A 25,736-nucleotide genomic window follows, 5' to 3' on the forward strand; every position below is an offset into this window, starting at 1 on the left:
CCTACTGGGTCAGACCAAAGGTCCATCTAGCCCAGTATCCTGTCTTCCGACAGAGGACAGTGCCAGGTGCCCCAGAGAGAATGAACAGAACAGGTAATCATCAAGTGATCCATCTCCTGTTGCTCATTCCCAGCTTCTGGCAAACAGAGGCCAGGGACACCATTCCTGCCCATCCTGGCTAATAGCCTTTGATGGACCTATCCTCCATGAATTTATCTAGTTCTTTTTTGAACCCTGTTATGGTCTTGGCCTTCACAACATCCTCTGGCAAGGAGTTCCACAGGTTGACTGTGCGTTGAGTGAAGAAATACTTCCTTTTATTTGTTTAAAACCTGCTGCCTATTAATTTAATTTGGTGACCCCTAGTTCTTGTGTTATGAGAAGTAGTAAACAACACTTCCTTATCTATTTTCTCTATACCAGTCATGATTTTATAGACCTCAATCAGATCTCCCCTTAGCCATCTCTTTTCCAAGCTGAAAAGTCCCAGTCTTATTAATCTCTCCTCATACGGAAGTCATTCCATACCCCTTATCTGAACCTTTTCCAAGTCCAATATATCTTTTTTGAGATGGGGTGACCACATCTGCACACAGTATTTATATGGATGGATTTATATGGAGGCAACACAATATTTTCTGTCCTATTATCTAACCCTTTCTTAATTATTCCCAGCATTCTGTTCGCTTTTTTGACTGCTGCTGCACATTAAGTGGATGTTTTCAGAGAACTATCCACAATGACTCCAAGATCTCTTTCTTGAGTGGTAACAGCTTATTTAGACCCCATCATTTTATATGTATAGTTGGGATTATGCTTTCCAATGTGCATTACTTTGCATTTATCAACATTAAATTTCATCTGCCATTTTGTTGCTCAGTCACCCACTTTTGAGAAATCCTTTTGTAGTTCTTCACAGTCTGCCTGGGTCTTAACTATCTTTAGTAATTTTGTATCATCTGCAAATTTTGCTTCCTCACTGTTTACATATTAGAGAGATTCCTTCTTGACCTGTTTAATGTGATTTACCATAGTCCAGCTACTTCCTCACCTTTCATATCACCAGTGCTTCCCATTCCACAAGTACCCTTCTCTGCAGAAGTACTATGTATACATAAAGGCCTGATTCCACTGCCTTGCACTTTGTGTCATCATTTACACTTATTTTGCACAAGTATAAATGACTATGTAAATTGCAAGGCAGTGAAGAGCCATTATCAGGTAATAAGATATAATTCTGAGATAGAACCAAAGATTTTAGAATGTTAAATCTTATATTATGCCTTATAAAATCCTTCAACATTTATTGCAGATTGTGACAGATCAGCAAACAGGACAGAAAATCCAGATAGTTACAGCAGTGGACTCATCAGTGTCTCCGAAGCAACAGTTTATCTTGGCCAGTCCAGATGGAACTGGAACAGGAAAGGTGATATTGGCAGCACCTGAAACATCTAATGCCAAGCAACTTATCTTTACCACCACTGACAACATTGTACCAGGCAGAATTCAGGTAAATACAATAATTAAAACAGGCTATCCTCCTTCGATTATTGATTTAAATAGATTTAATTGTATAATAGCTCTAAACCCCTAGAAGTTTTGATAGTTTTCTAAAAGCTAAACTTCCTGTGTACATATTTTTTAAGCCAAAAACCTTTTGTTTTGAATCATAATTTTATTTAGTGTCTGTGTTTAATGGGATGATTTGGGCATTAAAATACAGACAGACCCATAAAAGAAACAAAAATAATCATGTTATATTCAGCACAAAAACAGTGGAAACATTGTACCAAAATAAACAACAATTCCTAGGAGTTAACTTGAACTGTAAGTGAATATTTAAAGATGAGACCTTGTTTCTTTCCAGTACTACAATGGTCTGTAACATATTATAATACACTGATTCTATGCCCCAGTTAATAAAAGCCAATAAAACCAAGCACTGTGCTAGTATAACCTGAGTCCTGTATATGGTTGGAAGTTTAATTTTTTAAATTAATAAACATAATTAATTTAAAACTGTTTTTTAAAAGCTTTTTAAAAACTTTGTCAGTGAGATTAATTTTGTCAGGATTAACTTCTTTGTTGATACCATGAAAAAATTATGAGTTTATTGGATTATACTCCCCCACTTCCTTCCTTTCCTCTCTCTTCCCTTTTCTTCTCTTTTAGGTTTAATCCTGCCTCTGATTTATTGGTATGCAAAGGGTTAAGGATGGACTATTTTCATCCTGTATTTTGAACTGAACAGAATTTTATATTATTGCATTATTTAACTTCCTTTCATATAGCACTTTGTCTTGCCAAGCATTCTTGTTTGTATGTTCGCATAATTGAATGATATCCCCAAAGTTCTAAAACAGCAGTGGGCAACCTGTGGCCCATGGGCTGCACATGGCCCGTCGGGGTAATCCACTGGCAGGAGGTGAGACAGTTTGTTTACATTGACCGTCTGCAGGCATGGCTGCCCGCAGCTCCCAGTGGCCGCAGTTCACCGTTCTTGGCCAATGGGAGCTGCGAGAAGTGGCGCGAGCCGCAGGGACATGCTGGCTGCCGTTTTCCGCAGCTCCCATTGACCGGGAACGGCAAACCACGGCCACTGGGAGCTGCGGGCGGCCGTGCCTGCGGACAGTCAATGTAAACAAACTGTCTCACCTCCTGCCAGCGGATTACCCTGACGGGCCATGTGCGGGCTGCAGGTTGTCCACCACTGCTCTAAAAGGAGTGTGAATGAAATAGAGCTAATGTGAGGTGCACAAAACATTCTGGGCCAAGTCTTCAGCTGCTGTAAACCAGCATAGCTCCATTGAAGTCAATAAAGTAATGCTGATTTATGCCAACTGAGGATCTGGCCCTCTATTTTCATAGGAACTACAAAACTAGTGGATATACTTTGTTTATGGTGTCTAAAAAGAGGAGTAATAACTTTAAAAAAAACTAGACAGGCCTATATTTTCAGAAGGCTGTGTTCCCTTTTGTGAGCAAAATTTGTGTCCACAAAATTTGTACCTTCTGTTTTTTTGTACTTACACTTTATTGCAGGTATGAGTATTAGCAGTTAGATGTTTAGCTATCTGATTTACAACTCCAAGTGACCAGTTAACTATCCAAATGATAATATTTGCTCCTGCGGTGAAGTGCATTGTCACACAGTGATCTACCTATGTGAATGGCATCAGAGGCTCAAATTCAGTGAAAGGGGAGGAGCAGAAAAAAACTCACATATTATTTATAATATATAAATTCCTTTTTCTGATTTAGTTTAATCCACTTTGGAAGTTGATTAAGCTAAACTGGAAAAAGGCACTCTTATTCCAGAATAAAATTACCTATATGGGGAAGTTATTCCAGTATAGCTATTACACTTAAATTTCTTTATTTTGCAATAACTTCTCTATGTAGACAAGCCCCGAATCTTTGAAGGCTAATGCAGGTCTCTGCTTAAGATGAGCCCCAATCAGGAATAAATCTTTCAGTTCTGAATCAGGCCTCTGCCTAAGCTAAACTCCCAGACTGGACTCTATCTTTCCAAACTGCAACAGGGCTCTGCCTAAACCAGGCTTCCAGACTAAATTTAGGGGCAGATTTATAAAGGTATTTAGGTGCCTACTGGGATTTACAAAAGTGCCTAAGCAGGTTAGATGCCAAATTCTATTGCAAGTACTAACCTGCAAGAGTTAGCAATGCTAAGCCAATCAGTTGATCTGAATATGAAATCTCTTTAGAGCTTGATTTGATGTGATATATCAAAGCAACACCTTAACTGTTCTGGCATTTTGTTTTAGATTGTGACAGACTCTGCTTCAGTGGAACGTTTGTTGGGTAAAGCTGATGTCCAGCGACCACAAGTAGTAGAATATTGTGTTGTTTGTGGAGATAAAGCGTCAGGTAAGCAAATATACTCTTGTAACAGACATGTTACTAGTAAAGATGGAGTGACAATGTGTTTATGTATAGTGAGAATAGCAGTTGAGACTCGGTCAAAAGAGGATGAATTTACAGTACAGAAATGTGTTGGCTATCACCACCTATGGCTGGTATACTTGTGGTTTGAACACAATTGTGAACAAGTAAGTTAAATGACATGATACTTGACCACAATTATGGCAAGCTGTGCTTGTTATCAGACTAGTTAAACCCTCCTTGAACCAATACTAGTCTGAACTCCAATATTGGCAAGAAAACATTCACTTTTGACCAGCTAGCAACAACACAATGTGAGGGGTGTAAGTGTCAGGGAGCCAGCTGCAGCATGGTCAGTGTCCTAGCAACACACTGGACACAGCTGATCCTAGTGGGGCGGGGGAGTGGGGAAGCTGCATGATTGATTGCGCTTCTTGATTGGTGCAGGGGAGAAGCTACCTATTATTTAACACAGCAACAGAGCTCGCTGGGTGCTCGACGTGTTCCATGTCCACAGCTGAGCATGTTCCTGCTTCCTACCCAGCCTGCTCTTGTGACTGCTTCAGCCCCTGCCCTTCTCCATCCTGGGCACCCCTGGCTTCCTGACCATATCTCTGGCTCACCCATTGGCTCTAGCATTCGGCTTTTGATCCCTGTCACTGACCATCAGCTCTGCTCTTAACTACGGCCCCAGTGTATCCTATAATCCTGATCCTTGACTCCAGCTTGGCTCCACTCTAATCTTCAGGCCTGGCTACCTCCATGGCTCCAACCATTAGGCCTGACCACACACTCCTGTCCCTGAGAGTAAGTTTGGGGTCCAATGCTCTTTCATTTCCTGGGCAAGCTTGAGCTGAGAGTACAGTGCAGGGAGTTTGCTCAACTGGTCAGTGAGCACTTTCCATCCATTCAACGCACTAAATGAGGTGGGGTCCTGTGAAAAAAGTAGTATGTGATCATGTAATTAAAGGTAGTATCATAATGCATACGCAAAGGGGTCTGAATTAATGTTGCCTGGACAACCTTTATTCTGGAATTTCCTATGTTTTGAGTGATTGACTTGCAACTTTAATATTCTTTTAATGTCATTTTTGCATGTAATATCCTTTATATATTTTGTATCCATGCATGTGACTTCATTAGCAATTATGTAGCTACACTGATGGACTCCAAGAGGAACCATTAGTCCTGGGCTGAAGTGGGTGTTGCCATTATGCATACTCTTCAAGGATGGTGGGAAATGGGCTGATCCTGGAGGATCTCCTGAAAGAAACGCAAAACAAAACTATGACATCAGACTAGAATAGTGCTTTCACCATCAGTGCCTGCAGATATGAGGAATAACCAGGAATATAAAACAAATCAAGGTGTGATTTGTCAATAGGCTCTGCCTACTATAAATAAAATGTTGGTATTAAAAATATAAATCATTTCCTTGTGGTAACCGAGCTGCATATGCATTCCCTTTTCCTTTAGGTCGTCACTATGGCGCTGTCAGTTGCGAGGGATGCAAAGGTTTCTTTAAAAGGAGTGTAAGGAAGAATTTGACCTACAGTTGTCGTAGCAACCAGGACTGTATCATCAATAAACACCATCGGAATCGTTGCCAGTTTTGTAGGCTTAAGAAATGCCTAGAGATGGGCATGAAAATGGAATGTGAGTGTTCATTACCCAAACTGATACTTTGTCTACCAAGTAATAAATATGTAGATGATCAGTACAGTTAAATATATTTTCAGTTTTCTATCTTTGTCCATGTGAAACACCAAGTTCTAAGACATCTGCAATACTCTCTTGAATACAGATCAAGAAGTATCTTTGTTACAGAATTTTTGTCATCCCATTTTGCCTCACATTTTCTTCTCTAAACCTGTTCTTTGGTTCACTTTTGTAGAGGAAGTTCAAGCTACAGCGATCAATAACTTTGAAATCAATCTCTTATGTGTGATATTATATCACATCCCCTAAGAAGGGATATATAGAACCTCACTTTTAGTGCATTTTACAAGTACAGTGTTTGTAATGGAGAATGACACTCCTATTTTCTGCCTGTGGCACATGTTTGTGTGGTTTCCTGTGGGTTGTAATGCTTTGGTCTAGTTTTGGTTGTTGGGTTTAGTGTGTGGATGTTGGGTGGTGTTGGTGGCTTGTGATATACAGGAGGTCAGACAAGATAATGTATTGGTCCCTTCTGAAACTCTCTGGCCTCATTTTGGAATAACTTCTTGTGTATGGATAGATTTGTTTTGCTGTCAGATTTGGGGCTTATTTCTCCTGTTATAGAATAATGTACCATAAATCCCACTTGGTGCAGATTTCCCATTAAATAAGGCATGTTCTGTTCTGTGAGATGAAGTGCAATGTTCTCTACCTTTGTGGCATACTATTGCATAACACTGTACTTACCCCAAATTTGTTTTATTAAAAGAAAAGACATAAAGCTACGTTTTATATTCATTGCAAATATTATTCCAATACCTTCTTTACAAGTTTGGGATTATTTTATTGTGAATATTATTTAACTCTAAAGTACCTGGAGTCAAAGGCTGTCATCAAAGAGTATACAATGCAGCTTAAGAGGGAGGTGCAAATATGTCTTTAAGACATCTTTGTGTTCTCTTGGTCCTGGGCTAATTGTGTGCCAGTCTCCCCCGCCATGTAAATTAGAACTGTCTGAAAACTGCTCTGAATTTCTCTACCTGCCAGTGGGCCTAAAGGGCTGTTACACCATCTGGGATCTCTGAGGCACAGGGAAGCACCAGCCACTGCCTTATCACTGGCAATGCCCTCTATGCCAGACACGGGTGGCAGAGAAGCTATTATGCTAGCTATACACCATAACAGGATCCTTCTACCTTGGGATGGGCCTCCCATGGCCAGCTGTGCCAGCTGTAGGGCTCTTTTGAGCTGGCAGTTTACAATGTCCCAATGCCATTTTTAGTGGCAAACTGCAGATGCTGCTGCATTTCTAGAGGTTGATCCAGGGTCCACTGTGATCAGTTGAAAAGATTCCCATTGATTTCAGTGGACACTGGATCAGGCTTTTGGTTAATAAGTGTGAATTATTTGCACTGGCAATCATTGAACTTAATCCAATGTTAATAAACAATACAGCAAATCCTTTCTATACAAGGTACAGTATATATATCATGTTCATAACCTAGTTTCAAGGCCTTATGATTGCTAACAAACATTAGGATAATTTTCTCTCCATCCCCAGTCAGTGGGGAATTTTTTTTTATTTCTAAATTTTATTTTTGTTAAGGTGGGAAGGCTAGGTGGAAGAAAGTTAGATTCATGAGACCATGAAGAAGAACTGCTTTATAGCTGATTGCTGTGTGAATGTATGACTGGTACAATAATACTAGAGTAATGCTCTGAACTTATATAGTGCTTTATATTTTATATTGTGCACTATATGTATATATAGTGTTGTACAAACATTAAATAATTCTCACAACACCCTTGCGAAGAATATCAGTTTTAATATCCCAATTTTTGAGAAAATGTTTCAAGTGAGCACCATGTAGTTAAATGACTTGCCCAAAGCCACACTGCAAATTAGTGGCAGGAGTTCATGCCTGCCAGTCCCATGCATAGTCCACTCAACTATGATGACCCAATATTTCAGGGGAATAAATTTCATTTTCTTTAAAATCACAACATTAATGTTGTTTTCTGATTCTTTTGCTTGAGATACATCCATATCCCTTTTAGAACCTTGAACAATAAGCCTTTTTCCCTACACTTTAAAACTGGAGGTATTTTTAATCCTGGAGAGATTTTTTTTAGGAGCCCACTAGACCTTCTTAACTGGCTAGATGTGTGCATTACCTTTAAATCATTTACAGATCCACTGTGCCTAGACATTAAACGCTCTTCTGCCATATAGCAGTGCAAACATTTCCTCTTAGCCTGCCTGCCCTGCTATGAATTTTAGCATTGATTTTTTAAATAAAATGTTCAAGAAATATCATTGGTCTAAAATCTACATATTCCTTTCCTCAAAATCATAGTGTGAAAATGTGTCTTCCTGAATGCTTAACTTGGTTAAATGCAATGCAGTAGCAAGCTGTCACCTCAATCCCACTTAAGACTATGATTAGTCCCATTGATTTCTTATTTAATAAACATGTGATTAAGTGCATTGCAACACTGGGACCTATGTCTCTTCAGTTATCATACTGAATTTCTAATATTGCATTGAACTGAAATGAGCCAACACATTTCATGCAAACTGAAATCTTGCTTTAAGATTTTCCTTTACTTTAGTTTTTGGATGAATTATTTCCTTTCAAATCTGTATTTTTCTATTCTGATGAAGCGGTTCAGAGTGAAAGAAAGCCTTTTGATGTGCAACGGGAGAAACCAACCAACTGTGCAGCTTCAACTGAAAAAATCTATATCAGGAAAGACCTAAGAAGCCCTCTCATAGCAACTCCAACATTTGTAGCAGATAAAGATGGCGCCCGGTAAGTTTTTAGGTGTAAAATGGGTCTGTTTAAGATGCCTTCAGACTAGAGTCTTGTGGAGTCAGTTTTATAAACAATGAACTCCAGGGGGATGTAGGATCAGGCCCCAAAAGTATGGCCTCTTTTTAAATTCTAGAATGGAAGTTTCCTTCTTACATGATGGTGGTTATTCTTTGAGGGTTCAGATATTTCCAAACAAATGGGCATGGAAATACATTTGGATACAATAGTAATGAATACTATATATCCTAACATAGATAGAAAATAGCAATCTAGCTTAAAGGCCACATTTTCAAAAGTAGACACAATTGTATGCACAATTTTTTCTGGTACAAGTTTTGTGTGTTCTAGAGCACAATTAATATGTGCAGATAGTATTTGCAATAAGAATTGAGGCATTTAGGAGTCTGAATATCTGATGCACATATGCAATGACTTCAAATAAAAATGCCATAGCAGTTTGGAAGGCTGGACTGGAAACTCCTTTGAAAATTTGCTGCTAAATATTTGCATTTGTGTTATGTATGAAACTAAGTGTCTGATAAATACTGTGGTCAAACACATTTTGTTCTTTTATATTTTTTTCTGTTGCACATGCAAGATGTGTTCTCCTTCACAACCCTAATAACCACATTATAATCAATAAGTATTATTATTAATATCATGTATTTGTTATTTATATAGAACCATACATTTCCATGACATAACACAGTTGAATAATGCATGACAAGTTCCTGCCTCAGGGAGTTTACCATTTCAGTGCCAGGCCCTGAGATGATAAACTCCCTGAGGCCTGAATCTGTCATGCATTATTCATCTATATTGTGCCATGCAAACCTATCATGCTATATAAATAACAAATACATCATAATTATACTTATTGACTACAAAGCACTTCACAGATCAGGCCCTAAGTTATGTATGGAAAAGGGAGAAAGAACATTAGACAAGGGGCATGGTAAGAGCAGGACAAAGTTTGAAGTAAAATTGGGATATGTGGTTTTATGTAAACATTGTTCTTTCTTTATCTCACTTCTTCATCTGATGTGATCCTTGTCTTTGCCCTGTCTCACTTGGAATGCCATTTACTTGGGGCATGATCCTCTGTAAAGTGCCATGCAAATTTACATAGCTAATAATGGCTTACTGGTTGTAATGAAGAAGATGACACCTGCCAGCATGACAGAAGAAATCAAATCGAAAAGCTAATGAGAGGAAAATCAGGTTGAGAAATCACCAGCACTTTAGCAAAAGAAAGAAAGGCATTCATTTGCAGTGGCAAAATCACCAACCCTCCAGTTAAAGTGCAGTTTCTTCCAGGACACACATTATTTTTTGGAAATAGTTTTCAGCAGGACCAAATTCTGATGGATAAATTCTCAACATCACAAAATGGAAAGCCCAATAAGAGTAATCCTCATTATACTGCACTGAAATAGGTTCACTCTTAGATTCTTTACATGTCTGAACAGGTCAACGGGTCTTCTTGATCCAGGAATGCTTGTGAATATTCAGCAGCCATTGATACGGGATGATGGTACAGTCCTGCTAGCTACAGACTCCAAGGTAATATTCCTTTCATTTTATTACAAATCTTACATTTTATTTACTACATTATTTTGGGTATGTTTTTAAAAAGAAATCCTTCTGACCCCTTTGCAGTCACAAAAGGTCCTTACCTCAGCCAAACGGTTGCTGTTCCACTGCAAAGGGGTAGAGGGCATTAGAAATTGGAGAGACCACCACAGTGCCACAAGTGCAAAGGAGGGCAGGTCTAGTGTCTCTGTCTGTGGGGATTCACTCACTGATTATTGTCCCCTGAGGAGGAAGATGGAGTGGGGAGGCTGCTGCAGGCAGCCCTGAGGTTGTTGTTGCCTTTCTGTAACATGTAGCTTGAGATAATAATACCACCGTGCGCTGAAACAAATCCTATATTTTGGGAGAGATAGAATGGATGATCTAGAACAGTGGTTCCCAAACTAGGGCCGCCGCTTGTGTAGGGAAAGCCCCTGGCAGGCCGGGCCAGTTTGTTTACCTGCCACGTGCGCAGGTTCAGCCGATCGCGGCTCCCACTGGCCACAGTTCGCCGCTCCAGGCCAATGGGGGCTGTGGGAAGCGGCGCGGGCTGAGGGACATGCTGGCCGCCCTTCCTGCAGCCCCCATTGGCCTGGAGCGGCGAACCGCAGCCAGTGGGAGCCGCGATCAGCCGAACCTGCGGACGTGGCAGGTAAACAAACTGGCCTGGCCCGCCAGGGGCTTTCCCTGAACAAGCGGCGGCCCTAGTTTGAGAACCACTGATCTAGATGATCTTTTCCATTTTCAACATACCTGATTCAGGGAGACATACTTTTCCCCCCCAGATATAATTATGCATGAATTTAGGTTGATAACCCTGTAGTTGATCCATCACAAAAACCCCACCAGAAGTCAGGAGGGAAGGTTTTGGAGAATTTAATGATCACCCTTACCCAAATGTCAACCACTGTCCTTCACTGTCGATATTCAGGAGGAAGTGAAACCTATATGAGAACAGAAGAAGGAGATACAGAGGATTTAATAATTATGAAGTGATTACATTACATACAGCATTTCACCTAACTATATATAATTTTGATCCATTAATATGGTTTCTTTTTTTGTAGGCTGAGACAAGTCAGGGTGCTTTAGGAACACTGGCAAATGTTGTAACATCCCTTGCCAGCCTCACTGAGTCACTTAATAATGGAGATACTTCTGAAATCCAACAAGAGGATCAATCTGCAAGTGAGATCACTCGGTATGAATTTACTTTGGCAGTTTATTTGGAAGGCGAACCTATACATTATAGGTTCATGCCACACTAGTAATGACCTTTTTAACTCACTGTATAATTTCATTAATGGTCCATGTTTGGCTACTGCCATCGACCTGAACTTCTGCCACTCTGAAGAACTCTTTTCATTCATTTTACTGTTATAGATGCTCTCCCCTATTTAGTAACAAATGCAGTATAATAAAGCAGGGCTGTATTTCATATTTAATAAGTTACAGGAAAAGATAACTGGTTTGTGACACAAAAATATCTTTCCTTCAAAAATGCTGAAAATCAGTAACAGTTTTGTGTTATTTCAGTTTTTTACTTTGAGTGTGCATGTGTGTTTAGTGTTTGTGAAAGTAAGGAAATAATAGCTACAGTGCTGTGTCAAGTATAGTACAGGCAGATGGTGTGCAAGCTTCTCCCACACAATTGTCATGAACTTCAGTCCTGGCCTTTTTAATGTCTCCAGATTTACTCTTAAATTTTCCCTAAGACAAGGCTGACAATGTGGTTTGTAATGTGGAAAAAAATTGGGATTAGGTTGACATCAACAAGCCTTGTCTTTTATGGCAATCCAAGGCAGAATTTGAAGCTCAGCTCTCCAAAGTTATCATCTCAATCTCTTGTTTATTTCAAAATCAGGAAACAGGGAAGTAAAATCTTGCAGCTTCATTTTTTTAAATTGTTTTTTCCCTCAAAAGTGGTAATATGTAATGCTAATGTATGAAAACAGGAAAAAATTGGATTTTAAAGCAGTCCTATCCCACTTTTTCCATATAGGTTCCTAGGATAAGATTTTTAAAAACAGAAGCTATCTTTCGACTCCTAAATAAGCTAACTGATTTTTAAAAGTGCAGAGCACCTGGCTGCTTCTGCTGATACCAACTTTATACTTTTTAAATCTGGGTCCCAAGGAATAAATAGTTAACGTGTAAACAGATTGCTTGGAAAATAGTTGCATAACAGCATTATGAAATACCATAATGTGAATATGAGTATGAAATGGGCTCAATTCTCCTCAAAGTCTGAGCTCCGGGTCATTATGGAAGCGGAGTTGTGGGGTAACCTCAAGGAGCTGGTTGCATTTTCCTGATTTTGCAATCTTATCCTAGGAACCTATATGGAAATGTGGGGGCAGGATAGCTCAGTGGTTTGAGCATTGGCCTGCTAAACCCAGTGTTGTGAGTTCAATCCTTGAGGGGGCCATTTAGGGATATGGGGCAAAAATCTGTTGGATAATCTATTACCATTTTTGAGGGGAAAAAACAATTAAAAAAATGGAGCTGCAAGATTTTACTTCCCTGTTTCCTGATTTTGAAATAAACAAGAGATTGAGATGATAACTTTGGAGAGCTGGGCTTCAAATTCTGCCTTGGATTGCCATAAAAGACAAGGCTTGTTGATGTCAACCTAATCCCAATTTTAGTTAGAAAGAAGCCTAGGGACTGCTTAAATATATGCCATTCCCAAAACATCCCTAAGAGACCGTATGCCAGTGGAGGATCCTTGTAATGAAGCCTCAAGGTGAGAAAGAGGAAGGTGGGTGAGCAGTGCAGGAGCCGCCATTACTAGAATAAGAAAGAGCAGCTGGTGCAGGGCTTATGCCAGGGGAGAATTCCCCTCTGCAAGGGAATTTTCCATCAGACATATATGTCCAGAACCTGCCTGGCCCCTTCACACTGCCTGAGCAGAGCAAAAGAACAGAGTGTATTGGAGAATCTGGCCCAGAATCTGTGCGAAAAAAGTTTCTGGCTTATCTTCTAGATGGAAAAACTTGTAGTGTTTGATTTGCCCTCAACTCCAAATTTGTTAATGGTTATAAGGAAATAAACTTGTATTGTTTCTTCATTTATTTGCAGTGCATTTGATACTTTGGCTAAAGCACTTAATACCACAGATGGCACAGTAGCTCAGAACTTGGCAGATGGGATGGATCCTACAGGAGGAGGGAATATTCATGTAATCAGCAGAGATCAGTCAACACCAATAATTGAAGTGGAAGGACCCCTACTTACAGATACACATGTCACATTTAAGGTGAGTGCTTCCTCAACTATCTTTTTGGCAAAGACATAACTTGGAATGATTTTAGTATTGTGTTTTTCTTCTATCGTTGTATTTTGCCATAGTCAGTATTGTCTAGTATACTAGCTATTGTTGTTCAGGACATAATAAAATATTTCCACATTTCCCTTGCACTCTGTATCCTGGAGCACTGCATATGCACTCTCCTTGGGACCTGTCAATTGACAGTGGGATGATGTTTGTTTTAGATTTAGATCTTACATATAGTACTACTGTGAATCACTTGTAGTGTTAAATATAACAAATAATATCAAATGTGTAATTCATATACATTGTTACTAAAAAATATTTTGAACTCTTGACTTCGGCTGTTTGAAGCATCCTCACGTCAAGGATGTTGAAATTTGGGCCATTTTTTAAGGATTACAACTACGTTCTTGATGGTCATTATTTGGCGAACTGTTGTTATGGAATTGCAGAAGGGATTGCACTTTGAAGCAGCTGTATCTTCAAGTGAATTTGAGCAAGCACCTCTTTTAGATATATTGTATGGGAGTAACCAATAAGGATGTTCCTTCTTGCTGTCAAAGTGCATTTCCTTTAGCAGATAAAAATCATCAAGATAGTGAAATAAGCAATGTATAGGAAAGCTAATCTGTGTACTTCAAGTAAAATTGTGTTTTTTGCAAGTGTAGATTCATATGGCATGGCTTTGCCAGAATAATATAGATTTTAAATAAGTTGTAATTTTAAAGAATTGCACTTAGTTTAAGATCTGATTCTCATCAATTTTTTAGTAATTGTGAAGCTAATGATGCTGCACGCAGTAATGAAAATTCAGGGATAAGTGTTGTTGAATTAATACTAAAGTACTTTTACAGAACCATCCCATTTGGTTTCCCATATTATTCCTTTCACACCTCCCCATACCCAGCCTGTTCTTCTTACCACTACTACTGAGTTATGTGCTGAAGTTTTACTAATCTAACTCCATGATAAATGGCAGTTTTCAGCAAAAGTCTCTGAATGCAGATTGCATGTTTTTATTCAAGTTTATTTCGTTCATAATAAACATTGATTTATGTCTGACCTGTACAGACTATACTGTACTCTTATTTCCGTGCAGCTAACAATGCCTAGTCCAATGCCAGAGTACCTTAATGTACATTACATCTGTGAGTCAGCATCACGACTGCTTTTCCTCTCAATGCACTGGGCTAGATCCATCCCTGCTTTCCAAGCACTTGGGTGAGTGAATATTTTTCTGTTGAGTGATTATTTAAGTATTAAGCTGAACATTTTGCAACTGTGTTGATTTTTAAAAGATAAAGTTAATTAATTAGTTTATAATAAATTGTTTAAAATGTATAGAGACTATATAGCATTTTTCTACATTTTTGAAGAATATGAAAAACAAGATGACTGATGATGATAATACTTGGTATTATAGAGGGCCATGAGGCTGTATTGTGAAATTGAGTCAAAAGCAAGCGACTAATTTTTGGACATATAACTTGGCATAGATAATCTATGATCATTTCTCATAGCCAATGCATCCAGCCTCAAGCACTTTTGTTGCTGTTTTTTTAAAATTTCTGTTATTTGTCAATATCTGCCTGTTACTATAGTGACCAGAATACTATCGTTATAATATATAACCATAATTTTCCACATGTCAGACCTATAGGATAATGCCAACATGAGTTTAATACTTGCTAGAATTGTGTGTTTGATTTGTGTCTTTATAGACAGGACTGTAACACAAGCCTAGTTCGTGCCTGCTGGAATGAGCTGTTTACCTTAGGCCTAGCACAATGTGCACAGGTGATGAGTCTATCTACTATCCTAGCAGCTATCGTCAACCACCTGCAGAACAGCATACAGGAAGGTACGTGTTAGGTCATGCTAGGTATTAGGTACATGTTAGGCAGGTATGTGCTACTTTCAGCAGTAAAGAGTTAAAAACCTGTGTCTGTACATTTTTTTTCACAAAGTATATTCCAAGGGGGAACAGGTATTGTTCCCCCTGAGAAGGAAGGAACCCTCCACTATTCCTGCACAGGATGTAGGAGTCAGTCTCACCAACTTCACAAAGAGCTCTCCATAGTTCTAGGCTACATCTACACTACAGCCGGGATCCATGTTCTGAGATCGAGCCACAGGCGGTCGATTTAGTGAGTCTAGTGAAAACATGCCAAATTGACAGCAAATCACTCTCCAGTCGACCCCTGTATTCTACCCCCGACGAGAAGAGTAAGGTAAGTCGACGGGAGAGTTTCTCCTGTCGACCCCCTGCAGTGGAGACCCCGCGGTACCTCGACCTAAGATATGTCGACTCCAGCAACATTATTCATGTAGCTGGAGTTGCATAGCGTAGGTCGACTTACCGTGGTAGTGAAGACATAGCCCTAGAGATCAATGCATGGGGTGGGCCCCAGGCTAGAGGGGACACACACAGTATCTCTCCTTCCTCCCTTTCATCCATCTGAGAGTCTACAAAAAAAGCTGATGCATCTTGAAGCTACATTAACTTTTCTGTGAACTGCTCTTCTGGAGAGTTCCAAACGAAGCCCGCACTCGGGGTCCCTGGCAGTGCAGAGGCAGAACGGGAGTCCAGGAAGCTTAGAAGGGCACTGGAGTGTGCTGATACAGAGTTTTAGCATAGATGGTCTTCTGTGTCCAGCAGATTTCTCAAGATATGGTCTGAAATCCGGGCCACCCAACAGAAGAATTCAAAGAAGCACTGTAGAGTGCACACCATAGAGTTTTCCTCCCATCCTAGAATTTCATGTGGGTATTTTTCTTTGCTGGAGGTGATGAAACACACACACACACACACACACACACACACACCACAAGTTGTTTACAGTTACACTTTTGAAATAGTTGCTGACCATCACTGCACAATTATTACTGCAAGTATATCACACTACCAAAGTATAAATATTTAATAATTAATTAATGGCTATGTCACAAAGTTATATAAAAAAGCTCAAAACAAACTGCCTCTTGCGTCATTAAGAAGATAGGTATCTTTTTTGATTCGGTGTTAACCTGCTAATTTTTATCTCTAGAATGGAGGATGATCTGGTACAGTTGGCTTTTTTACAGGGAGGATTATGCAAATTAATATGATTGATGTGGGTAACTTTTTCTTTTTTTATAAATGGGGGAAATTATTTTGTCTGTAGATAAAAAAAAATCAATAGTGACAGCCTGAAGTCTGCAAATACAATTTATCTTTACTTACAGAAGTAGAAGAACCAGATGTATATGTAGCCAGAAAATTACAGAATACTACATATGTCATGAAACTAGCAAGGATTAGTACCAGGATGAAGGTACAAAGATAAATACATTTTTAAAATCTACATAAACTGAGTAAATACCAAACCATGAAAACAGTTTAAGTTTCAAAGTGACTGCAGAAAATAGTCACAGTTAAGGATAGGCAAACCTCAAATGATGTACCCTCATTAATAATCATAATTTTTATTGGAAGGATTCTTCCATGGTGTGGAGAGCCTTTAGATACAATGGAACTGATGTAATTCCACTGTTAATGTGAGGGCAACACACAAAGGGGTCAGGATTCTGTGTGCTCTATATTAGATCCCAGCACATCATGGGGTTTTGAGGGGATGATGGAGAAGCAAAACCAAAGGATCTATGACTATGTTCACTGGACATTTTTTTTCCCCTTCCCTCCCTCACATCAATGAGGAGGATACAGGAGCTGCAGAGGTCAACTGCAGTTGCAGCTCTGAGGTAGCTGCTGTAAATTAGAGCAGCTCCTGAGGCTGTTCTAATATATTCCAGGAGCCACTCTTGCCACCAGCCAGTTCAGAATGTAGGCAGTAAAAAACTGTATTAAAGCCACCTTTGCCACTCCTCTCCCTGGGCTGTGCCTTCCATGGGTGCCTCTTGGAAGCTGAGCACAGAATCTGTCACATGATTTTTAAATTCTGTCAATTTAATTTCTTAATAATAAAATGACAGCCATAGCTTACAAACTGTCTACAGCAGGGGAGGGCAAACTACGGCCCGCGGGCCAGATCCAGCCCATCAGGGTTTCAATCCAGCCCGCGGGATTGCCAGCCCCATGGCGCAGCGAGGCTAAGGCAAGCTCCCTGCCTGCCCTGGCCCCATGCCACTCTCAGAAGCATCCGGCACCACGTCCCTGCGGCCCCTGGGGGGGCAGAGGGCTCCGTGCGCTGCTCTCACCTGCAGGCACTGCCCCCTGGAGCTCCCATTGGTCGGGAACAGGGAACTGCGGCCAATGGGAGCTTCGGGGGTGGTACCCGCAGGTGAGGGCAGTGCGCGGCAGAGCCGTCTGCCCCACCCCCAGGAGCCACTGCCGGACATGCTGGCCACTTCCGGCAGAGGCTCAGGGCCAGGGCAGGCAGGGAACCTGCCTTAGTCCCGCTGCCACCCAGAGCCTCTTGAGGTAAGCGGTGCCGGGCCGGAGCCCCCACTCCAAACACCTCCCACATCCCAACCCCCTGCCCTGAGCCCCCTCCTGCACTCCGCACCCCCAAACCCCTCCCACACCCCAACCTCCTGCACCCCAACCCCTTGCCCTGAGCCCCTTCCTGCACACTGCACCCCCCCACACACCCCACACTCCCTCCCGCACCCCAACCCCCTGCACCAGCCCTACATTCATGGCCCTGCATACAATTTCCCCATCCAGATGTGGCCCTCGGGCCAAAAAGTTTGCCCACCCCGGTCTACAGGTGCAATATGTTATATATTTTTTAATTTCCCACACAATACATTTCAGTTATCAATAATGTGCATTTTTTTCATGAGTTTTTTTGCTTGGTTTGGGGAGAGGGGGGAGGTTTGTCTGGAAGGGGGAAATCAGCGATTACAGCACTTACTGATTTAAAATGTAATCCTTTCAAACCTAATAATCATAGGCAAATCCTACCCCCAAACCAGCCCCTCAAAACACAACAAAACAAAACAGAAAAAGGTGGTGCTCTACTGCAGTGGTTCTCAATCAGGGGTCCAGGGCCCCCTGGGGGGCCACGAGCAGTTTTCTGGGGGTCCTCCAAGCAGGGCCAGCATTAGACTCGCTGGGGCCCAGGGCAGAAAGCCTAAGCTCTACTGCATGGGGCTGAAGCCAAAGCCTGAGCAACTTAGCTTTGCCGGGGCCCTATGGCATGGGGCCCCATGGCATGGGGCCTCAGGCAATTGCCCTGCTTGCTACCCCACTACCGCCGGCCCTGGCTTTTATATGCAGAAAACCAGTTGTTGTGGCGCAGGTGGGCCGTGAAGTTTTTATATCATGTTGGGGGGGGCCTCAGAAAGAAAAAGGTTGAGAACCCCTGCTTTACTGCACAGAGAAAGGGGAATGATGTGAAGAGGCCATGGAGGTGGGCTTGAATACCCTGCATTCCCTGAAGAGTGTGCCCTTCAGGTTTTCTCTGCATCTGAGAGTGGAGGGGAGCTTGAAGATGAAGGATTAGGTTACTGCCCTGCAAGGGGTTGGAGATTATAGCAGCTGCAGGAGCCATAAGGTGGCATTACCATTCCATAGCCCGAGTGAAAAGAATTCCATCGTCAGCCCTGACCCTTCCAGACCTCCTCAGTACCTAGCCTTGTTACTTGGGATTTGCACTGCGAAGAGGATTTGGCTCTATATGAGGTCATGTTATGTCATTCCAAGGTACTGACATAAGGGTATCAAGTTAAGTTTTTTATTATTATTTTAAAATGGTGAAGACAAAACACTAGAAATTTATCTAGGAAGATTATGAGTATCGTAACCATTCTGGGAAAGTCTAGAATTCCAGCTGTTTTCCCTATGTGCTTTTGCACTATTGTTTCCCAGACATTAAAAAAATAAAAATGTGATAGCACCTGTATCACCCTGAATAATCACAATACAAGAATCAAAGTTTATCTATCTTAGAAATGTTATTATATTTTCATTCTTGTTTTCAAGGCATTATATAAAAATGTCTAGTTTTTTCTTTTCAATTTTTTATTGTGGTTGCATAAAATATATACAGTAATCCTAAATTACATCAAAAATCCAATTTAGGACACACAGGGCTAAGCAAATCTATGCAGCCATTAGCAGTACAGATGAAGGCAAAAATACTTAAGTTATAATGATATGAAATATAAGTATTAGAGGTCATACATGGAGTAAAGTTCTTTTAATTTGTACTTTTTCAGCTGAAAAGTTTGATATGTGGTAGGTTTCTTGATCTGACTTATCTTGATGAAGTTAATTAATGGAAATCATGTGTCCATATATCTGTCTTAATATAATCTCATGTTTCTATCTGTCATATTTCTTTGACTGGTCTACAAATATGCAGTCAGGGGAGGAGGAAAAGGAAAACTGTTTCTCATTTTCTTACCAAAGTAGGAGTCTTTTCTTCCCTTTTTAGCTAATGCTTCCTGAAACAAAGTGCCCCTCATATATCTCCTCTTAAGGCTCAACTAAAACTATGGAACTTAAGAAAATTCATAATTGGTGTAGCACTTTCCAACTAAACATTTTTAAACAGAAAAGAGATGAAGCCAACACAAAGGACATGGTAATATGAAAGGCTGAGGGATCAACCTGTGTGTAACAGAGTTAATTCTACTCCACAAGTGGGGAAAAGGGTACATATTACAGTGAACAAACAGTTTTTTCTAAAGGAACAGATTTGGAAAAAGTTGGCACAGTCATATTGCATTAGCCTTTCACTTCTGGACAGCCAGACTGACTCCTGATTGGGTCACAAGTTACAATAAGGTAATTCGATAGTTTGCACCTAATCTCTCACTTTTGTCCACCTCCCCAGAACCCCGGTTTAATGTATAGCACCATTCAGCACATTCTGCTTAGAAGAGGCCCATCACTGGAATAACATGGGTGTTGCTGGTTAGGGTTTAGATATATTGGCAGACCTTTGTGGAAAAATATTGCATTATGTTTGCCAGTACTGTGCCTGACTCCAGTTTATTAGGCCCTCAATCCTCACTTCCATGAGTATTAATTCATGCACAATATATTTTTATATGGTTTAAAAAAGTTTATAGTACAATTCAGAAGGTTTAAAATTTCATTTGATCTATTCCTATAAAGGGGATGGGTGTTGGTTTCGTTAATTTTTCAAATGTATTTGAACTCTCTTAAGAGAGTGTGTAATGTCTGTTTGTAGATAAGCTTTCCGGAGACAGAATAAAGCAAGTCATGGAACACATCTGGAAACTTCAGGAATTCTGTAACAGCATGGCCAAGCTTGATATTGATGGATATGAATATGCATACCTTAAAGCTATAGTCCTCTTTAGCCCTGGTAAGGCATTTGGCAACCATTATAATGACCTTCCCGTGTTTCTAACTGCAGTTCAGATGCTGAACTTACAAAATATTAATCTTTTGGCACCAGGAGATTTTAAAGAGAACCAAATATCCAGTGATGAAGAGACTGTTCTACTGAGTTGTTCATAAAATATCTCACAGCACCATAAGACTTCAGCATCAATAACCCCTTTTAAAAAATAACTTTTGGGGCACCAAATGTAATTGATTTAAGGCTCCAGAAATTCCACATATTTTATACATACTTACATATATTTAAAGGCCAGATTCTGAGTCCCTCAGCCCTTTCCCAAGCTGCTTTGTGATACTCTGACAGCACAAAGAAGCCTGAAAGCTGCTCTAATAGTGCAGCTGGGGATTATCTTGGTGTAAGGGGATCCCTGAGTGGCATAAAGCTGTGCTATCAATTTCCAACCCCTCCTCTGTGGATGGGACATGTCAGTAGGCATGTGTGACAGATGACTGTGAATTTGTCACATTTCGTTTAATATGGAATATAATTAATGATAAGAATGGTATGGGGAAATATATCCTCCGGCTATAATGTGAGTTGAAAGTCTACTATGGTTTAGATACATCCTCCAATAAACACAATATCCCTCCTCTCACCAATTTATTAATAAGGACAATGAGCATAAGAGCTGATAACTAAAAAATATACAATGGACATTGTGTATGAGATCTGAGGATTTCCTCAGAGAGGACACCTTTGTCAGGGGTATCCATAGGCATATCAAAGTACAAAGTGATGATCAGGCAGGGGACGGGGAGTTAAACATTCCCGGGACATTGAAAGGGTAGATAAGAAGTGCTGACAGGCTGAGTGAGAGGGAAGCTCTCTCTTAGAAATGTAGGGCATTTACTTTTATTTCCACTGTAACTAATTCTAACATTTCTACCTCACTGAGTTTTACAAAGTATTCAGAGTAGGGATGTCATGCAAGCCTTTTCTTTTGCTTTAATATTTTCTCTATCTACTTTTAATAAATCTTATTTTAATTAGATTAATTTAGGGTCTTGGACTGTTGCTTTGGGGAATTTCTCAGACTGTGCCTTGGGTTTTTCTGTAGTAATAGTAATACATAGCTCTTATCTATGAGCTTTTCATGAGCAGATCTCAAAGTTCTTTACAAGGAGGTAAGTTTCATTATCCCCATTTTACAGATGGGGAAATTGCACCACAGGCAAGTGAAGTGACTTGCCCAAGGTCACCCAACAGGCTGTTGGCAGAGCAGAAATAAAACCCAGATCTCCTGAGTCCTAGTTCAGTCTCTGTCCACTAGGCCACACTGTAGGAAATGCTTCTAGCTGATGTGGGAGGAGAAAGACTCCAAGCATAGGCCTGCTCTAGTCCTTTTTAAGAGAGAGCAAGAAGGAACATGACACTTGTGGCCCTATGAGCCTGTCGCTGAAGAAGTTTTTGCATAGCCACACATGGCATTTTCTGCCCTTCTGATTATTTGACTGCTCAGTGATGAGCTGAAAGCATCTGGAATTGTGACAACACAAACCGGTCAAGGTTTGGAAGTCAAAATCTTGAAAGCAAGAAATTGATTATTCTGCCTAGTGAGTTCAAACAACGGAGGGAAACCCATTTGAAATGAGAAGGAGCAGAAACAAATGATTATGCCCTCAAAAGCTGTCCACCCTGTAGCATGATTGGACCCACTGATAGCAGGTGTGCACTCAGAATTTATGTGCTCCCAGTTCTGTGGGCACAGCCAGCTGCAGAAGGAAACGTGAGTGCACTAATTCTAAAGCCAGGAATGAAATTTTAGCCAAATACACATATTACAGGACCAACAGTGAGCAGAAAGTACAATTACAACATCAGCCTATATATTAATGAGCAATGTCTGTTCATATTACACACAACTCATAACAAAATCATATTAGTTAAGCATGTGTACATAAATGATAACGTTATGCATTGTGTCTAATACATTAATTTGCAAATAATTCATTTAATAACATATATACTAATGTCTTTGAAAATAATATACATAATCTCAGAATGATTTATTGAGATTTAATGAGGTACTCCTTACTGCAACTATCATATCAACCATGGTACCCAAGAGGAAGAGTTGAATGAAATTAAGTAGAAGATTCTTTGTAAGTACTCATGTCTTATTTTATGGTGAAACCATAGACATTTGGAAATGTTTTATTTCTTTAGATCACCCTGGTCTGACGAGTTCAAGCCAAATAGAAAAATTCCAAGAGAAGGCACAGATGGAATTGCAAGACTATGTCCAAAAAACCTATCCAGAAGATACTTATAGGTATTTATTTTTGATACCCTGAATAATTTCCTGAGCAATGGTTGCAGCATAAAGACATAAGAATGTTGTTATATTTAGTTTTGTGGGGACTGCACATTTATAAAAGCAGACAGGTTTAGTTTAAACAGGGCAAGAAGCAGGATTGACTGCCTGCAATTTTTTTAATTTTATAGAGACTGGTGTAGGTATGTGGGAGGGAGTGTTGGAGGAGGTTCTTATTATTTTTAAGTTAGAAGAGCCAAATAGTCTGAGACCATAAAAAGGCTGAACCAATTCCTGTCCTTATAAAGTTTAACAGATTATGTATGGTAAGTTTCATGCATCTGCAAACTACCAACATATAAACCTTTGAAAACCAAGATTTAGATGGGGAATAGTAACTAAGCCCCTTAAGCTTGGAATTAGAAGAAATTCTACCTACCTGTGTTTTTGGTTTTTTCCTCCATTTTTTAATTCCCAAGGACATTTGTCTGAAATGTTGGTTGCACAGCATTTCCTTTGTTTCCTAATTCCTTTGGCTTTATCCCTGTGAAGTGAATTGCGCCACTGAAAAATAAAAATCTTCTCCCATGCAGTTATACTTCTTAATAAAGAATGAGGGAAGGGAAATTTATAAAGGGCCAAATTTCCCAAAGACTAGCCTCCATTTTTGTGAGTGCAGTTGGCACCCTCCTGTTCACTTGTGGGTGAATTCAGAATACCTGTCTCATAGAGCTGGAAGGGACCCTGAAAGGTCATCAAGTCCAGCCCCCTGCCTTCACTAGCAGGACCAAGTACTGATTTTGCCCCAGATCCCTAAGTGGCCCTCTCAAGGATTGAACTCACAACCCTGGGTTTAGTAGGCCAATGCTCAAACCACTGAGCTAGCTTGCACTTCTAAATAATTGATTACAGGCATAAATCAGGCAGAGGAAAGTATTCAAATTTATGGCTACAAAAAGGGATGCCAGACTTCAATCCCTTTACTAATGTACCTTCACATTTACAAGAGATGGTGTGTTAGCAGAATTGGTTCTACACAGAATGTTTTCCACAGCTAGCCATGAATCATCAATGGGTCTCTCGTTTTATTACTAGGGGGCTCTGCTGTTATATACTTTAAATAATTTCATCAAGAAACTCATTTATTTTGATTTTTTTTGTCATGTGATCCTGCTATTTAAACAAGGTAGATATGCTACAGAATTACTGTAAAGTAAAACTGCTTTTAAAATGTCAGTGGTGGTATAAGGTTAGCTTCTGTATATTTGTAAATTTTAGTCATTGTCTGTACACATTAACAAAACATGGGGTTTGGGACTAGCATAAGAGGGAGCAACAAACCCTTCAAAATTCCCCCTTTCTTTTCAGATATTTCTGCTTCCTTTTTTATACATACTCATGCCTCTCTTGCGATCTGGTTTTCCATTAAGAAGTTGCTAGGCAACTGAGAGTGATGCCGTATAGATTATTTAAACTAATTAAGCATTTTGCTCTTAAAAATGTGAAAATGTCCTCATTACTCAGTATGAGACATTGTCCTTAGCCATAAAACACTTGCAAAGCAAAGCTGGGAATTTCACAGACAGTAGACTTAAAGAACTGTGCATTTTTCATTTAATTTGCAAAGTGGAAGAATAAGCATAGACATTCTTTTCAGAATAGCTAAATTAACATAAATTGCCTTTCTTCTCACTCATGAGTTTCTTTAATAATAAAAGCAGGCCCAGCTCTTTAGCAGCACAGTAGTTTAGATTTAGGGCTGGTCTACACTTGGGGGGGGGAGGGGATTGATCTAAGATCGAATTACCTGGGGTCCACACGGCGCGGGATCGACGGCCGCGGCTCCCCCGTCGACTGCGCTACCGCCGCTCGCTCTGGTGGAGTTGCGGAGTCGACGGTGAGCGCGTTCGGGGATCAATATATCGCGTCTTAACGAGACGCGATATATCGATCCCGGTTAAATCGATTGCTACCCGCCGATACGGCGGGTAGTGAAGACGTACCCTTATTTGCATTATACCTTTTCATAATCTCCTGAACTTCTTTTCCAGGTTAGCCCGGATTCTAGTTCGCCTACCAGCACTTAGACTGATGAGCTCTAGTATTACAGAGGAACTTTTTTTTACTGGCCTCATAGGAAATGTTCCGATTGACAGCATAATCCCATACATCCTCAAAATGGAAACAGCAGAGTATAATGGTCAAATAACTGGCACGTCTGCATAGTCGGAACAATGCATCTTGATGGATCAAAGTAATTTTAGTAAAACAAGTAACTACACAATTAAGAGAAATAAGTTTTTTTTTTAAAAATGACATTTTGGTATGTACAAATATTTCCAACATGTTACCAGTTTCCTACCAGACTGCTCCTTGTCTATTTATTTCCAGTGACAAAGTATAAAAAGCTATTAAAACACCTCCAACTAGGACCCTTTTCTGCCACAAGGAGTGTTTTGATGCCTTTCATTCAAAAGGCTGTAGATTACTGAACATACTTTTAACATGCTTTGTATTTAGAAATTATCAATGGGCAAAAATAGAGTTTTATAATGTCAGAGATTAGTATTAAAAATTGCTAAAAGAAGAACAGTATGTATATATTTAAAATTTTCCTTGGAATTAATATCTAATAATTACCAGGGTATAATGATGATAGCACTTTCTAAGCACTTCTTGTCAAAGCGATAATGTCATCAACATTTTTGCTTATGAGCAGGGCAAATGGAAAATTGCATATGTTTTTGGTCAAAATGCTAGTAATTTCTGTGAAGGCTATAGGAGACAATCATTTATACTACAAAAAATTGCTATTAATAATGTTATGCATTTAATGGTAAAGTGGAAATTTAAAGCAAATTTCTACACTGTTAGCACTAAACTCTGCTAAATTAGTGAAAATGAGGTTTATTTGACATAAGCATAGTAACTATAGT

The 25,736-nt window shown here is 39.9% G+C and overlaps 1 protein-coding gene across 1 annotated transcript in view; it reads left to right on the plus strand.

Annotated features, from left to right (window-relative positions):
• Positions 1-25,196, plus strand: part of NR2C2 (nuclear receptor subfamily 2 group C member 2) — a 42,772-nt gene extending 17,576 nt beyond the window's left edge. Inside the window, exons 3-14 of the mRNA XM_065407610.1 lie at positions 1,313-1,513; positions 3,789-3,891; positions 5,383-5,562; positions 8,231-8,378; positions 9,851-9,944; positions 11,021-11,154; positions 13,035-13,212; positions 14,327-14,448; positions 14,949-15,088; positions 20,370-20,507; positions 22,713-22,818; positions 24,852-25,196. Coding sequence (XP_065263682.1) covers positions 1,313-1,513; positions 3,789-3,891; positions 5,383-5,562; positions 8,231-8,378; positions 9,851-9,944; positions 11,021-11,154; positions 13,035-13,212; positions 14,327-14,448; positions 14,949-15,088; positions 20,370-20,507; positions 22,713-22,818; positions 24,852-25,026 — 1,719 coding nt within the window. The 3' untranslated portion in view covers positions 25,027-25,196. The remainder of the gene's footprint in view (positions 1-1,312; positions 1,514-3,788; positions 3,892-5,382; positions 5,563-8,230; positions 8,379-9,850; positions 9,945-11,020; positions 11,155-13,034; positions 13,213-14,326; positions 14,449-14,948; positions 15,089-20,369; positions 20,508-22,712; positions 22,819-24,851) is intronic.
• Positions 25,197-25,736: the final 540 nt, after the last annotated feature.

The sequence above is a fragment of the Emys orbicularis genome, chromosome 7 (genome assembly GCF_028017835.1).
Source record: "Emys orbicularis isolate rEmyOrb1 chromosome 7, rEmyOrb1.hap1, whole genome shotgun sequence".
NCBI classification, from domain to species: Eukaryota; Metazoa; Chordata; order Testudines; family Emydidae; genus Emys; species Emys orbicularis.